This window comes from Manacus vitellinus, unplaced genomic scaffold (genome assembly GCF_001715985.3).
Source record: "Manacus vitellinus isolate BGI_N305 unplaced genomic scaffold, ASM171598v3 scaffold_68_pilon, whole genome shotgun sequence".
Lineage (NCBI taxonomy): Eukaryota > Metazoa > Chordata > Aves > Passeriformes > Pipridae > Manacus > Manacus vitellinus.
In genome coordinates, this window is record NW_021940744.1 from 63561 (window position 1) to 80078 (window position 16518).

The 16518-nt window shown below is 44.9% G+C and overlaps 1 protein-coding gene across 9 annotated transcripts in view; it reads right to left on the reverse strand.

The window, feature by feature from the left end:
• Positions 1-16518, reverse strand: part of RABGAP1L (RAB GTPase activating protein 1 like) — a 234381-nt gene that overhangs the window by 20211 nt on the left and 197652 nt on the right. The window contains exon 1 of one of the 9 annotated variants that reach the window (XM_008930839.3): positions 13686-13936. The exons of the other annotated variants lie outside the window; for them this stretch is intronic. Within the exon in view, the coding sequence (XP_008929087.1) occupies positions 13686-13796 (111 nt within the window). The 5' untranslated portion in view covers positions 13797-13936. Of the gene's footprint in view, positions 1-13685; positions 13937-16518 lie in introns of those variants that run through there. 9 annotated transcript variants of the gene reach the window in all.

Below are 16518 nucleotides of genomic sequence, written 5' to 3' on the forward strand. Positions count from 1 at the left end.
AATGTAAAGCAAAGGTAAAAACTGCACACTCACAACCCTTTACCCCCCATGGTTCAGTGAGCAGTGCTGCTCACCTCAGCCTGGCCCTGGTTGGTGGGGACTGCCTCCAGTGACCCTCCAACAGCCTCACCTTTACAGCTGCCTGGAGCAGCACCCCCTTTGCACTTCAGCTGCCAGATCTGCTTAAATTGCTTGTGAACAAAAATCCTGCTTCTCTCCATACTCTAGAAGATACAGACAAAATACAGCCAAAAGTAATGATGTGAGTAAATCACTTACCAAGAGAGTGAATGGGACATAAAGCAGCACTATGCCACAGCTGCCCCTCACCAACTGAGCTTGTGCACCAAGAGGTCACTGCTGCTTCTCACTGACACAACTGCTCACACTCAGCAGCCAGTGGCCTGCAGCTCTTCTAGCACCTTTTTAAATGTTAACTTTTTACCCTGCCAGAGAGCAGCCTTATTTTTCTGGCTTCACCTTGTATTCTCTTCCAAGATGAGGCAGCATTTAACTCACACAGAGTCTATCTGGCACTCAGTAATCTGCCTCAACAACACCATAAATTGATATGAACAGGTCACATCCCAAACCGTGTGATGAGCACTGGAGAAAAAGCCTCAGCTGCTTCATTTAACTCTGCTCCCCATTGTTTTCACCTGTTTCCACTCACAAACAACTCACAACCATTTCTTAATGCCTGGTAATTCATCCCAACAACCGTTCTTATCTATATGGTCTCCTTTATTTTCTTATCTTTTAATTCACAGCCTGAGTAGGACCATAAAAATGGTCCTTCTGGGGCTATGTGGGGGATCAGCTCCCTCTTTCACCCCTGCAGGAGCCACCCATGGCCCTGGCCTGGGCTGAGGGGAGGCCCACATGCCTGGCACACTCTCTAGGCAAACAGCACAGCAACACTTTCTTAGGAATACTGACAGTAAATGATACCTGAAACCGGGATCAGATCAGGAAAAGTGTAAGCATCAGGTCTGACACACAGAACAGCTTCCATGCTCCTTGAGAGAATATGGTGACTGATGCATGCTAGCAGCTATTTATGCTACAACCTTAATTGGGAAGTAGTACCTAAATACAGTGAAAGTCTATCTTAAGGGGCTGGGGGGAGGAATTCCTATTAGAAACCAGCCCATACTAATCTACTTATAAGATAGAAACTGGAACAGGTATGCTTAGGAACTTTGGCAGGGACTGTGCTTCACTGTTATTGTCTATTCAGCCACATTACTCAGAGGAGGTTGATAATTTATTACAGCACTTTCTTCTTCTGAGTATACACAAATAAATGGAAAAAAATATTTAAAAGCCCATTTCCATATTCCTCAATTTAATTCCTCGGAACAGTTCAACAAGGGATTTCTCAGTAAGCCCTTTCATAAGTAAGTGCATAGTGCTAGCTATGCTTGTCTTCATGGACTGATCCTGAACAAAGTGCTCATAAATTCCCTGTAAAAGCTTCTGCAATATTGATTTTTTTTCTTTCTTCAGCACCATGGGGTATATTGGCTCAAACTGATGGTTATCAAATTTAGGAGACTCTTATGGTTTATAAATATTGCTCATCTGTTTATCTCAATATCTTATCTCACTGACTCATTTTATTTTTATTGTCTTCAAGCATAAAATCACGTTATGACGAGTTGTATGTGGGGAAAGAGCCATGCAGAGCATCCTAATAAAACATCCACGCAGAAGAACTGAACAAGCAGAACCCTCCTTCTGAAAAACTCCAAGGCACCGAACGCTCCAAGGACTCACCGCAGTGAGGTGAGAAACAAAAATACTTTGTCTTTAGCTGCCTCTGCTCAGACAAGGCTGGAAAGATTTGCTTCACCTCCTCGGGCACCCCTGGACATGGGCAGCATGCTGAGCATTGGCATCCGCTCCAGGAGCCCTTCCCCTCACTCCATGATTCCTTTGGCTGTTCACAGGCAGTTCAGCCTGACTCTGCTGGATTCATAAATCACACATCTCTGACTCCTTCCTCCCAAATGCTTTATTGCTCCAGTGCAACCCCAGCGCTCGGAGGAGGCAGTTATCATGATGTTCATTTGACAGCCAAGGAAATGGAAGCAGAGTTGTAAAGTGATTTCCGGAACATACTGCAGACAGCCAGAGGCTGATCCAGACAGTGAAATCCTATTACCTGATTTCTGATTTCCAGCACCGCCACAATGCCAGACTGAGCAGGGTCTCTCTTTCCCAGCTTCCCACTTCTTTTCTCTGTCTAGCACAGCGTAAACACTTCAAAAACACATTGTCCCACCACACTAACAACGAAGCCAATATTCTGTGATCTCTCCACTCTTGACATTTTTTCCTCTCTAGTTCTTGCCTCAATGTGGAAGAAAAAAAAAAAAAGGAAAGAAAAAAGCAATTAAGAAAGTGTGCAGTGCTTTCCTTTCTTGTTCCTTGAAGCAGGTGATGTAATTTTCTGTTTCACCGGTGATGGATTTGCTTGGTATTTCAAGCCCCTCCAAAAGCAGATTACTGACAAAAAATTTCCCATCACACACATTGCCTTAGTTCACACTCAAATTGTACCAATTTGTTCTAGTTAATACTTCATATTTAAAATACAACTATATCAGGTTCAAGGAAGGAAACAGCTCTATTTTAAGAAATACAGCTCTATTTAAACACTTGATTAGGCCAAATGAAGGCTTTAATGTAACAATTATAGATGAAGAAACTGATTCAGTGCTCTTCTGGTCTGTGCAGTCATTGCTATGGATAACTCTATTTTGTCCTTTCCTTAAAATGTGGCTGTCAAAAGTATCCTGTCACATCTGTCACTGGGAATAAGACTCAGAAGTAGATAAGTCATTCATTTTTCTTTTGGGAGGATGCAGCTACCAAAAAGAAAGAACAAACCCCACAGTACATGTTGACACAACAGACTTGTCTCTTGGATTAGTCTTTAAAGGAGGTCAGTGAGATGTCATATTTGGCTATTATGCAATACAATGTGAACAACTGGATCTCCAAGCCACAAGCATGAAATCTGAGAGGAAAGAGGGCAAATCATTATTTCTCACAAAATTCTTTGTGCTGGGTAGTCTGCAAAGGAAAGTCACAGGATGGAGCACAGCTTGAAAAATTCCCGTTTCTCCTTTTGACACCGTGTAGGGAAGGGCTCACTGACAGCAGGCTGGTTCACCATAGGTTTGAAATGCAGTGGAAGAGCCCCATCAGTGTTTCACCACGCTACAGCACCACATTCAGACAGCCCCACTCCACCCCACGCCATAAAGTTCATTCAACACCATCTCACCCCTGGTTTTGGGGCACAACAAAAGCCCCGGGTGTCAGATGCTGTTTTACCATCTAAGCTGTAAGGAAGGAGATGTTCCCTGAAATCCCTTGGAAGCCTACGCTGTGCTGGAGAGATCTCCTGCTGAACCTGTGCCTGTCTGAGTGCTGCTGCAGAACAGCATCTCTCCACCTTGTGTTTGGAAACAGAACTGGCAGAAATGCTCTTTTTACATCAGGGAAGCAACTCCACCCTGGCACACCTGAGAGTATCCCTTCCTTCCAGGGGGGAGACTTTCCTTCTTTCTGCAAGCCAGCTCTGTAGGTTTAACAATTCCTGAAGAGAGTCTTTGGGATAACACAAATCCAACCTGAAAGCTGGCTGGAGGCAAAGGAAACCAGCATTGCCATGAATTTTTATTTCTATTTAATTCTTCCATATCAGTTCATTATGAAAATATCTCACTTGCAAATGAGACACCCACAGAAATTTATAAAAACAAGGGAAAGGCAGGTTGCAAACTTTACTGAGCACCTGCATCATTTCCCGTGATTCAGAAGTGCACTGGCAGAGTCAGTGACACTGGATCATTTCCAACACCGGATCCTTTTGTCAGATTTTAATCTCTATGATGTATTTCCATTCACCTAAACCCACTGAAACAGGCATAACACATCATTCTTCCCTAGCCCTGCTGTTTAAATATCTGCTTAGTTAGGCTCAGTTAGCAAAACAGTTAAGTTAAAGGTAAGCTGAGACCAGGAGATATTCAGGAAGCACCATTGTACAGAGATCCTGCAGTAATACAGGGAAAGAGAATGGAATTTGGATTCCCTGAACTGTAACTCCAAACACTGATGTGCACTTTGACCACAGTGCTTGTGTTTGAGAGGCTGCAGGGACACCTGCAGCTAAAAAATAAGGGTCAAGGAAATGATGTTCTGCCTGTGGCAGAGATGTCTCAAAAACGTTTCTTTTCAGATCCCCAAACTGCCTTTCTGCATTCAAAAATTCATTTTCACTTTGAGATACAGAGGGTTTATTATCCACTTGAAGTCTATTTGTTTTAGCAAGGAAGAGACACCCTGAGTGGCTGAAAAGCAGTGCTTGGAAATGGCTGATTACCTTCCGTACTTGCAGCTGATGTCTCGCAGCTCCTCTAGACACGGGAGCTTCCTCTCACATAGAGATAAGGGCTGCAGCACAGACACACACTGGGAAGGAACAGCCAGATCCACTCTGCCAGCCAGCACATGCTCTGCATTTCAACAGCTCTGGTCAACAGCAGCACTGTGCTGAAGGGTACCACCATCAGAAACATTCTGGGTGGAAAATATCTGTGTGCAGGTCACTTTTGTTATGCAACATAACCTAATGCCTGAACAATGAGATCTCTGCTACCAAAGACTGTCTAGGCTAAATGAAACCACCTATATATCCCCCCAGCCACAATGAGGATCAGATAAATGGGGCAGTGACACTGCCCAGCCAGCTGGGACAAGGCCCTGCTCTGGGTAACACAGTTCCTGTGGGCAGCAGCGGTTTTTCCAGCACAGAATTTATTCAGTGGTTTGTTCCTCACAACATAACAGCTCCAAGAGGTTCTGTGTATCTACATATACACATTCTGACACGCAGCATTTGGTGCTGAAGGTTTTCTGTGTCTCCTTGGTGACTATGCAAATTCAAGGTGCACATCATTCACTCTGATTTCGATCTAACCCATACCCACAACAATTTCAGAGCTTGGCTTGCATTCCTCAGCACATCACAGCAAGAGAAGAGAAGGGTGAGCAGGAAGACAAGCACAGCCTTCACCACCATCCCCGTGACAACAGGATCAGACATTCAGGATAAATTCCCCAGGGATTTTCTTGCATCACTTAGCAGAGAAATAGCCTCTCCCAGCTACACAGTGTTAGGGTTTGCTTCCAGTCTTGGTTACACTGGAACCGCAGACCTGTCTCACAATTGCCAACACAAGGCCAGCAACTGGTTGGTAACCAGGTTCAAATTATTGGTTTACCAGGGCTGTAAAACCTGTCACATTCAACATTTTTAGTCCACAGCTTTTAGCTAATAAACCCCTGGCTCAATATGTCATCCAAGCCCGCCACAAGGCTGGTGAAACCAGCTGTCTGCCAGACTAGATTCCAGCTCTTCTGAGTAATCAAGCCATGTCTCGTCCCTGTCACACTCTGTGCCCATCATGAAAAATCATCTCCTTCCTGAGATGGAGGATGGGGGCTAGATCACAACTCTGAACCATATGCCAGGTAAGCAAAGAACCTCACATTCTTTCAGCCCATGTCCTATGTGTTCATATTGTTTTAGATTAACTCTGTGCCACAGTATCAGTAAAACTGTAATGTTGTCAGACTTCACATCGCATCTTTAAAATCAGCGCTGGGTTTCTCTGATGTGTAGGGAGGTCCTTGATGCTCAAACACCTTTCATTACTTTTATCAGTATTTCAAACCTACATCGTATTAAGAGCAATTACTTTTTAGTGCATTACTCCACTAGCAGAAAATAGATAGCTTTTCTGTATTAAAGCTGATCCATTATGGACCTGTTGGAGCAGGTCCAGAGGAGGCCACGAAATTGCTCTGAGGACTGGAGCTGCTCTGCCATGGAGACAGGCTGGGAGAGCTGGGATTGTTCAGCCTGGAGAAGAGAAGGCTCCAGGGAGAACTTAGAGCCCTCTCCAGTGCCTAAAGGGGCTGCAAGAGAGCTCAAGAGGGACTGGAAAGGAATAGGACAAAGGGGAATAGCTTCCCATGGACAGAGGGCAGGGTTAGAATGGGATGGACTTTGCGGTCACTGAAACCCAAACCATTCTGTCATTCTGTGATTCTATACTGACACTGAAGGCTCCACGGTCCCTTCTGTATAGTTTTATCTATACTTTTGTCTGCATTTCAGCAACTAACACAATTTTTACCTCATCCTCTCAAAAGCCTTGGCTTTTTCTGCTTGCCCAGCTCTATCAACAAAACTGCTAAAACCCTAAAAAAACATTCTTTCAAGCTGCACATTAAATAATAAGCATTTTGAAAATACCAGTGGGACAGTGCCCAACTCCAAGCTACCAGAAAGGCTCACTGAAGCATGGCACAGTGTTTCAGTGCAACAACTAATCCATGCTCTGCTCTGTTATCTCTCTAATCATTCATCTGCTGAGCCAGTTCCCTCCACGCCTTGAACGAATCCAGGTTCGGCCTTATTTGCACTGTTCATCCATTTGAGTGTTGCCTCTGGAAGTTCAACCTGAGTGTGGACAATCTGTGTGCTTATTCTTGCCTACACACTTGGCTTCTGGGGTCTCCAAGGTAATGGACAAATAAATATGGCATCTTACTTGTACCCTGATATTGGAACTCGGGGTTACTTTGGCAACTCTACCTTGGAGCAAAAGCACAACACCCTGAGCGTTGTCTTGGCACAGCTTAACACTCTGCTCCAAAACAAACCACCTGGATTGTTCTGCTTTACAAGACCAGCATCACCAGCATTCCAGTCAACAGAGGAGGCTGTTGGTGAGGTTGACATGTCATGTTGACATAGGTAGAAGGAAGCAACAAAGAAAAAAAATGTGTGTAATAAGCAGTGCCTGAAAGCACAAGCTCAACAAGGTAAAACCACTGAAATACATTTTCCAACTTCAGCACACAAATTCTTCTGAGAATTGGGTTCAAAAAGAATGAAAACAGTTGTAGACAATGAAGACAATGTCTGTAACTAACACATTCACCTGCATCTTCTAGGAATCAAGAAACTGGACTTCTATAAAGACATAAACTGCCTTTTCATTTAGTTTCAGTACTCCTTTCAAAGTCCATGACTGTACTGACCATATATGATCAATAATGTCTAAAAATTTATTTCAAGTTTCTTCTCCCAAATGGGCTTGTAATGGTGAGAGAAACAGAAGCTGAGTTTCTCAAGTGCCCAGAAAAACTCGATTTTCCTGAAATTCCTTTTAAGAAGAAATTGAGGAAGCTGCAAAATATCCTTCTTTTGAATTTTTCAATATTCTGTTCTTATTTAAAAATGTCTATTTGAGACATTGATTTAATAATTCTTTCTTGATACAATGACAATAAAGAGGCAGCAAGAAGAAATGCTTTCAGACATGAATAAAAAAATAAAATCATCAGGAAATAATATACGGTATTAATTAGGAACAAATAAAGCAGTAATTAAAACCAAATGCAGAAGAAAAAAAAAGTTCAAATTCTTTCTTGAGTTCCATTAGGCTGGATGAGATTATAAGCATATGGAAAAGAAGAAGTGTTGCTCATATGCATTAATAATTAGAGCTCAAAAGTAATTATGAGTCATTATTGTCCAGAGAACAGCTCAGCTCTGTCGGAAATCAGGCTGCAAGTTTTTATGCAGAGCACAAGCACGGACAGAAATAGCAGACAAGATCTCTGGGCCACTCACGTTTGTTTTTAGTAAATCCTTAAAACAGCAGAGACTCCCTCAGAGCAGAACACCCTGCATTGCCAACATTTAGGCTCCACCAATCAACCCATCTGGTTGATTTGGTTGGTGAGCTGAGACCAGGAACCCACACAAATGCTCTGCAGAGCTGATAAGGATCCAGCTGATAAACTGGTTCCACACCAGCATCATTTTATAACCTGTAGGTCCTATTTTATTCCTTATCTATAGGTCTGATTAATAAAAGCAGCTTTACAGTTATAAGAGTCTTCTCTAGCACAGGTTTCACTGCCATATGAGAGATTTATTTTCTTAAAACCCAACCCCCCCACCTGAGGAGTATCTGACAGCCACAAACATGAATTAAAAATCTCAGGAAATGGGTCAAAAAGCTGTTGACAAAAGGAATCATTATTCAATGACAGCTTTCATTTCTGGTTAATGACATTCTGGGTGTCTTCTGGGAATCATCAAAGATGCAGCTCTATCAAACACTACATCAGAGGCCTGGAAGTGAAAGATACAGTCCTGGTAATGGGATTTGGGGATGACACACAGATAGAAAGAGCAGTGAAGAACAAGAAGAACCAGAAACTGCACACATATATATTTGAATTCCTGGAAACAGCTTCCTCAGTTGAAACACACCACTGTGCCAACTCCAGAACAAATGCCCACAGGACTTAACTACAGCATGGAGCAGTAGTTCTCCAACTGGGGTGGAATCCCATGAAGAGATGGGATCAGTCCTAGGGATTTGGGACTTCTCCAAAAAGTTTGGAAACTTCTGTGCTCTCTGGGAAGCACAGGGGATGGGAGGCACATGCTGGGAAAGCAGCCTGCCCTCAGCTCTTCCTCCACAGCCCTCTCCCTCTTGCCTCACTGCTTGGTGGCAAGCTGACCAAAATAATCCTGCAGAAATATGTTCATTTCGTTGTTTTTAAAAATGGTAATTGTATCAGCACTGCCCCACAAGCAGCGGCATTGGCACTGCTCAGGAGGCCACACAGAGCAGTGTGGGACTGGGAATAAACACTGGCACAGGGAGAATGGCAGGGAATAACACACCACCTTTGCAGTGCCAAAAATGTGACTCCACTGTCAGAGCCAGGCTGCAGTAGAACAGCTTGTGGGAACCCTGGGATGCAAAAGGATGGGGGAAAAGGAAGGTGACTAGGGAAGGTTAACCCTGGATCATCACCAAGATCAATACTGGAATACTGCATCTAGACCTGGGAGATGCAGTTGGGAAAAAAAATGAAGAGGATGTGGAGCAGAGCCCCTGAACTGTTTTGGGCAGGGTGTAAATGCCTTGCAGCAGGAGGTTTAAGATCCTCAGTTTGCACAAGGGAGCTGCTCCAAAGGCAAGGATCTGGCAGCTCCTGCCCCACAGAGAAGGGAGGGACAGAGATGAGACAGCTCCTTGAGACAGCCTGAGAGCAGGATCCCTCCTTCTCTTGGGCAGGGAAGGCTCAGACAAGGATTATATCTGCTGGAAAGAGCCAAGTCTCCCAACAGTGACCACCCAAACTCCCTTCTCCCTCCTCTGGCAGCAGCACCAGCAGAAATGCCACCCAGGGAAAAATGGGCTCCAAAAGATTAAGTGCTGCCAACTCCTCCACACAGGCAGAATTAGAGACTCAAGGAAAAACTGAGATTGGAAGGGCCCTCCAGCAGGCACACAGACCAACCTCCAGCTCAGGCAGGGACAGCTTCATAGTCAGAGCGTGTTCCTCCTGAGGGCCTCCAAGGATGGAGATGCCAAGGTCTCCGTGGGCAGAACTGCTTTCTCTTGTGCTGAGCCTGAACTGGCTTTGCTGCAAATCATGAGCGTTCCTTGTGTTGTCACTGCATGACTCTGAAAGTTTGGCTCCCTCCTCTCTAGGACCTTCCTTTAGGTGGCAGACCACAATTAGCCAGAAAAAGAGAAAGCTCAGGAGGGATATAAGCTGCCCCGAACCCCCCATCCTTCCTTGCTGTGGTCAGTGCCCTGCCTTCCCAGCGGTCCTCTGCTGTACCCACCTGAGGCTGTGACTATCCCTGTTCTCCAGGGGGCTCAGAACTGCATGCAGGGGGTGAGGTGCAGCCACACAGCTGCTGGGTGGAAGAGGATGACCATCCCACTTGGCACCTGCCTGTGAACAGCCAGCCTTGGGCACTGCAGGCACACTGCTCACTGCTCTGGTCATCCACACCACTCCCAGCCTGCACTGATCCTGTCCAGACATTTGGTCCCCAGCCTGCATAGATGATGGAGCTTTTCCTTCCCAAGGTTTTGCATTTGCCTTGCTGGACCTCAAGCTAGTTCCTCTCAGCCCACCACTTACCTTCCAGCTTCTGCCACCCAAAAATCAGAGTGTGTCTATGCCTGAAGATGCTGAACACTCTCAGCTCTGCTATCAACCCCTAGAAATGTTCAGCTGCTGCCAGGTAGACTTCAACCCATGGACCACTACACCCTGTGCTCTTCCAAGGCCACCTGAGTTTTTCACTGGCTTTGCAGTTCATCACCTGCTCTGAATCTCCTCAGCCAAGGCCACCTGAGTTTTTCACTGGCTTTGCAGTTCATCACCTGCTCTGAATCTCCTCAGTTTGGCTTCAATGGGAAGGTGAGAGCCTAAAAATCCTTGTGGCAGAGTCTCCTGCATGTAACCACCAATTATTTCTGTGGAATGGCCGATAACTTCCCCGAACAGAGAGCTAAACACAGCAAGGCAGGCAGGCAAATGGAAATACAATGAAGCTTTCCAGAAGAACGTCCTTCAGCTCTGGATTAAGAGGATTATACCACTTAGAATAGCATCTTTATAACCCCTTGAGTCCAAGTTTTCTGTAGATAAGCTGAGAATTGAAATTCCCCAGAGTAAAGCTGCTCAATTCTTGCACAAGCTGCGCAGCAGTCCATTCTATGTGCTGCTTTGCATATCTGTGCAAGGTAGTTTCAGAACAACTTGAAATTTTGAAAGCAAGACCACACAGCAAAACAACTGTGTGTCATGGTCACACTGCAACATGACTAATTTTATTAAAATATGTATTGGGGGATTGCTGTCACACAGTGTTGCTTTGGAGCAGATTTAACAAAACCTTATCTCAGCTCATCCACATTTTGTTTAATTGTTTACAAGCACCAAAGCAATGCTACAAAAACACTGCTATGCTTTCCAGTGAAAAATCCACGTTTTCCATTGAAAAATACAGCTGGAAGTGATAGGACCTGGCCAACAGCAGGTAATTCTAATTGTGCCGAAGGAGTTCATACTCGTGTGGCACTGGATGTGTCAGAAGGTCACGCAGAGCTGGCCTAAAGCACAAGGAACCCATGGAGCTGTCACCTGGCCTGGCTTGGTTTTGGAGTTAAGCCTTTATCACCTCACGTGGCAACATGTGGCTCTCTGAGCAAGAGGGACTCCTGTGCACCCTAGCCCACCGCACAACCCACAGGAACTACAAGGGTCACCAGCAGTGCCAGAAATCTTGCCCCAAGACCATCCTGGCATACAAACCGCGGAACAGGATGAAAGCCTTTGCAGAAATATTTTTTTAAACTATTCTCTGCAAGCTGAGCAGCATGTTAGAAACGCCTTTAAAAATAAACAAAACTAGATTTTGCAAACCAGGACAAGAACCCCAGATTGTAAAATACCTGTGCTATTAATATGAACTCTATTAATACCTGTGCTATTAATATGAACTCTATTAATACCTGTGCTATTAATACAAACAAACCCTCCACAAATCCTTCCTGCAGAACGTCCCTTTACATACAGTACATACCTTAGTGCAAGCTGGTGAAATGACCACGACAGAGTCAACAAGGTTTGCCCCAACTTATCTCAATTGTCAGTTTGTCCCATGATTAAACACAGCAGCAGAGAACTGAGAGAAACTGAGTCATCAAGTCCTGTCCCTTTGCAGGACAGACTCCCACACATTGTCTAATCCTATCATAATCCTGATGAGCTTCATCTTAAACCTCCTCAGGTTGTTTGCACCATTATTTGCTTACTTAATATCCTTCAAAACCAGTTAAAAGAGCAGTTAAGTATTTCCTGTGTAAACCCAGCAAAAAACATATTTCTTCATTTATTTACTAGTACATAATGCACTGAGACAGAATCCCAGAATGGTTTGGGGTTGGAAGGGATCTTAAAGACCATCTAATTCCAACCCCATGCTGTGGGCACCTTCCGCTAGACCAGGTTACTCAAAGCCCCATGTTAACACCCAAACATGTTCATGCTCTTTGATTCAGGAAAAAAAAGTAGACACCCTTACACTAAAGTCTGTCATTCAGATCTTCTAAATAATAGTAATAACAATACTGTTCCTCCCACAGTTGTTCTCTGTTTACAAGGAGAGAAGTAATTTTTAAAAAAGATGTTAGTTCATTCTATTTTCAGAGTGGCAAAACTCAGCTGGAGCTGTAACGTGGTGCTTCCAACACCAGTTCCTCTCTCCCCTGGTCACTCGCAGCTGATCCAGCAGAATCCAGAGATCCACAACACGATTCCTGTTACTAGTGCTCTGCAGAGCCCATTGCTGAGCCCACCACAGCAGCACTTCCCAAAGGTTTGAACTGCAGGGTAAACCACCCATGAGATGTTTTCTTACCACAGGAATTTTAATTTAACAACTGCAAGTGCTGGCTCTAGAACACATCAGCAGTTCAGGGCAGGAGGCTCCCAGGAAACCCCACTGTCATCATCGCTTGCTCCGAGAGACTCATCCCAAGAGCCTCTCCCGGAACCGACGGTGCCTGGCTCCAGTTAATCCTATTGCAACACCAGGACCTGTCTGAGGGGAAGGCACTGCTCTGGCCTTCCAGGCAAAGCAGTACCTGCTGCCACAGCAACCAGCTAAGGCAGAACGAGTGGAAAGGATGGGGAATGGTGGCTGGATGGTGAATTACGGGATAATTAAACATATCCAGCATGGGAAAAGCATGTGACTCCTGATGTGCTGGTTAATCAAAGCCTGCTTGGAGCCCAGCCTCCAACCAGGTCATATTAAAGCTCACAGTTCTGTCTATGCTGAATTTCCATATTTATTGCCTAACTGCTGAAATGGACCTTGGAAATTCTGGCCTAGAGGAGGCCAGAGACAGGAAAAAAAGCACGATAATAGAACACCTCCCTTTGTCCCAGCTGAGGAACCACCTGGATACAAACACACACACAGCCTCAAATCTGCACAAACACGTGCTTCACTGGGCTGCTAAATAATAGACTGATTTGTATTTAGCCTGAAATATCTGCTTGTACATTAAGCTGAATGCATGCATCTTTATTTCCAAACACTTCCTCTGACTGCTTCTAGGCAGCCTGGCTCCCACATGGGCTCAGCTGGAGAATCTGAAACCAAAGCTGAACTTCGGCACCAAATTTCAGAGCCTGCAGCTCCCTCCAAGCACTCCCTCCAGCAGGGAGGAGGATGACCACACTCTACATGGCATTTACATAAAGAGATATGCTGCTTATGAAGTGGTTGTTCAGCTACACGGTTTTCACAGATATTTATGCTGGTTGCAGAACACAGAAGGGGAACATCACCATTCCCAGGGAAGTGATAGACTCTCTTAGATTTAGTAACCTGCACCCCCAGAACCAGCATCTACCCTGACCCTTTAACTGACATTCTAAGACACAGAAAGTGTTTGCACCACTTAGCGCCTACAGCGGGAGAAGTTCAGTCATTTGCTGGTTTAATTATTTCAATTATTTAAAAAATACTATTTTAACTATGATCCTACACTTCCTTGTAAACTTAGAAGCCCAGGAAGATATTTTAAATAATTTCATCTCTTCTGAAACGTTTTTATTTTGTTGATGCATGACAGCAATTTTCTGGAAAAGGCATGAAAAGAGAAACTAAGGAATTAATAGTTTTCAGCAGAAGGACCTAACTCCAGGACAGAGTATAACCTTAAGCATTACTGGCAAGGAGCAAGAGCAGCACCTACCCCAGCTTTGGGCTTGCTGACTGCCACCAGGTTGGCCAGGAAGTCCTCCTCGCAGAGCTGGCTGAACACATGGGCATCGTAGGCCACCACGATGGACACCTCTTCCATCATGGTGCTGCAGCCGCCGTTAGCGGCCCGGGCAGGTTGACAATCCCAGGCTGAGCCCTGGCTCAGTTCCGTGGCTGTTGTCCACACCCACCTGGAGACGCTACTGGGGAAGGAGTGTCCCGAGAGACAACATGACCCAGCAAATCAGCTCCCGCAGGGGGTTGTCCTGCCCGGGGTGCCTCTGGGATCACGGGAAGCACACTCGGCACACCTGCTCACACTGCCAACACCCGGCTCGCAAAGGGATCGGCTGCAGCCTGGGGAAGCCAGGGAACCTGTGCTGATTCCAGGATTAGGCTGAGCATGAGAAAGCAGGAGGCAAACCAGGTGAGTGTTAAGCAAGAAAAGATCCGTCAGCACTCGACAGAAGGACTGGAATCACTGCTGTTCTTCTCCAACTTGGTAGCAATCATTCATTCTTTATATCCAGCTTTCTCCTATGAAAGCTGATATTCTTATGAGCAGAGGCTCTCCTTCCAGTGAAGTGCTTCTGTCTTATTTGTAAGTTCACAGAGATCAGTGTAATGCTGATTTCTCTAAGGCATTTCTTGAAATTTTCCAAAAGTTTCTAAATCTCTCCCTTTAAAGTCTTTAAAAACACTCACTTTTGTTTTTCCACAAATCTGAACTGCATTTTGTGCCCTGTAGACACTTGGATTTTAGCAGAAGATCATGGCATCAAGTCACAACCCTCCAAAAAGAGTTCTTCAGTTTCCACACGTAACAGAGGGTAAAACAGCCCTGAAAAAATGGAGTGAGGCTGAAAAGCTCTTCTGTGAATAAACTTGTACCTCCACAATAAAAATAAAAACAATTTATGCAATTAAAACTCCCCACAGTCAAAGGTTTTTAACCTGAATCTGATGTTGCTCTTCTTTTAATCAAGAAGTGATGTAGAAAACAGTAAATTATTTGAAGAAATAAACAAAATATCCCAAAAGCAACTCCTTTCAGGACACTCAGGCATGGCACTTTGCTTAGACACATCCACTACATTTTTATCTTCTCTGGAAGCCTTTTCTTCCTGGTGAAAAATCGTATCTGCTCAAGAAACAGAAAGCACTCCAGCCATTTGTCTCCAAAAAGAGTCTGTGCAGGAAGCAGCAGATCTGGTAGAAGTTTCCAGTTCAGCTTGGTGGTGGCATATGGTTACACTCTTGCTTTCCAGAACAAACAGGGTCAGACACACCTTGCTTTGACTTCTTTCTCTGCTCCCTGAGTATCTTTATCAAAGATTGCAGTTATCTAAATAGCACCAGGTGCTATTTGCATTTGAATAGGGAACTTGAGCAACAGCTGTAGCAGGCAGGATTAAAACCCCAACATCTCCTCCACTTAAACAGGGGGAGAAATTACATGTTATTGCTAGGAAACAGAGAGAGTTCTAATAGGCTTATGGCAAACAAAAAATGCGGCACTTGAGGTTAAACCCTTGAGACTGAAGCAGTTTCTGATCGTGCTTAACCCTTGCAGGAGGAAGAAAGGTACCTCTGCAATGCACCTACAGTGCATTTTTTTTCCTTGTTTTTCTTCAAAGACTTGCAAATGTTTTCCAATTAATTCCCACAGTAGAAAGACTTCCAATTCCAATCCAGCTCACGGGACGGCTCTGTGTCACCTGCACTAAACTCCTACCTGCATTGCCAAACCCCACTCAGACTTTCCAAAGCCTTCCAGCACCGCTTCCTCCTCGGCTCCATTGCCTTGGGGGTCTGGTTTCTTCTCGGGGACCCGGTTCCTTCCTTCAAGGGCTGGTTTCCTCTAGCAGTGAAAGTTCCAAGCACAGCACTGGGAGGGGCCCCTCCCCGCCTCCTCCCAGGAGTGCTGACAAAGGCACCTGCTGCCACAGGTACAGTCCCTTCCCAAATCCCCTCCCACCCTGCTGGCACCTGCTCCAGGGGCTCCCGATGGGGACGGGCATTACCTTGGAACAGGCAGGTAGGCATAAGGGAGGGAGCAGGCAGTGCAACAACAAACAGCCCCATGTTAATGAGAGACCATTTTAATTCTGCAATAAGGGCAGGAGGTGGAGAAGGCAAATTATCAGACACAGCTGCAGCTACTTAAACCCTTCCCCACATTTAGCCAACAGGCATTTCTATTTACAAGGAATTATGGACCAGAACCTACATTACCTTTTGCTTTTCCTCTCAAACAGAAAGGTTATGATGATTTAACAGCACTAAATCTGCATGTTATTGGCTGAGTAATTCTTCTCGTATCTATTCATTACAGAGAGCTTATAATTTTGGCATGTTCTAACCGGCAATTGCAAGAACTAACGACTAGTGTGACGTTGGATGATGCATCTCTTTAAATAGGACGTTTTTCAGTTGTTTTTTCAAGCTAATGGAGCTGAGCTGCCCGCAAATCCCTCCAAACCTGCATTTTACATCCCTGTAAACAGCCTGTGCTATCCCTGAATCGGTGCACAAAATTGTAACTACCAAGCCAGTTAAATATTTTGAATTAAAGTGACTGACTCAACATGTCCGCCCAGACACAGAGGCAGCATGCTCATGCCAGAGGAACTGGAAGGGAAAGGGCAAGCAGAGATGCCCTTCACCACCTCCTCAGGCTGCACCACACACTCCTCCCAGCACTTTCACACAGAGCCGTCCCCTGTGCCAGGATTTTTGGGTGCTGAAGTGATGAATAATCTAACAAAAGGCAATAAAAACCACACAGCAGCTTCATATTTCCTTAAAGCAAAGAGCCTTTCTCT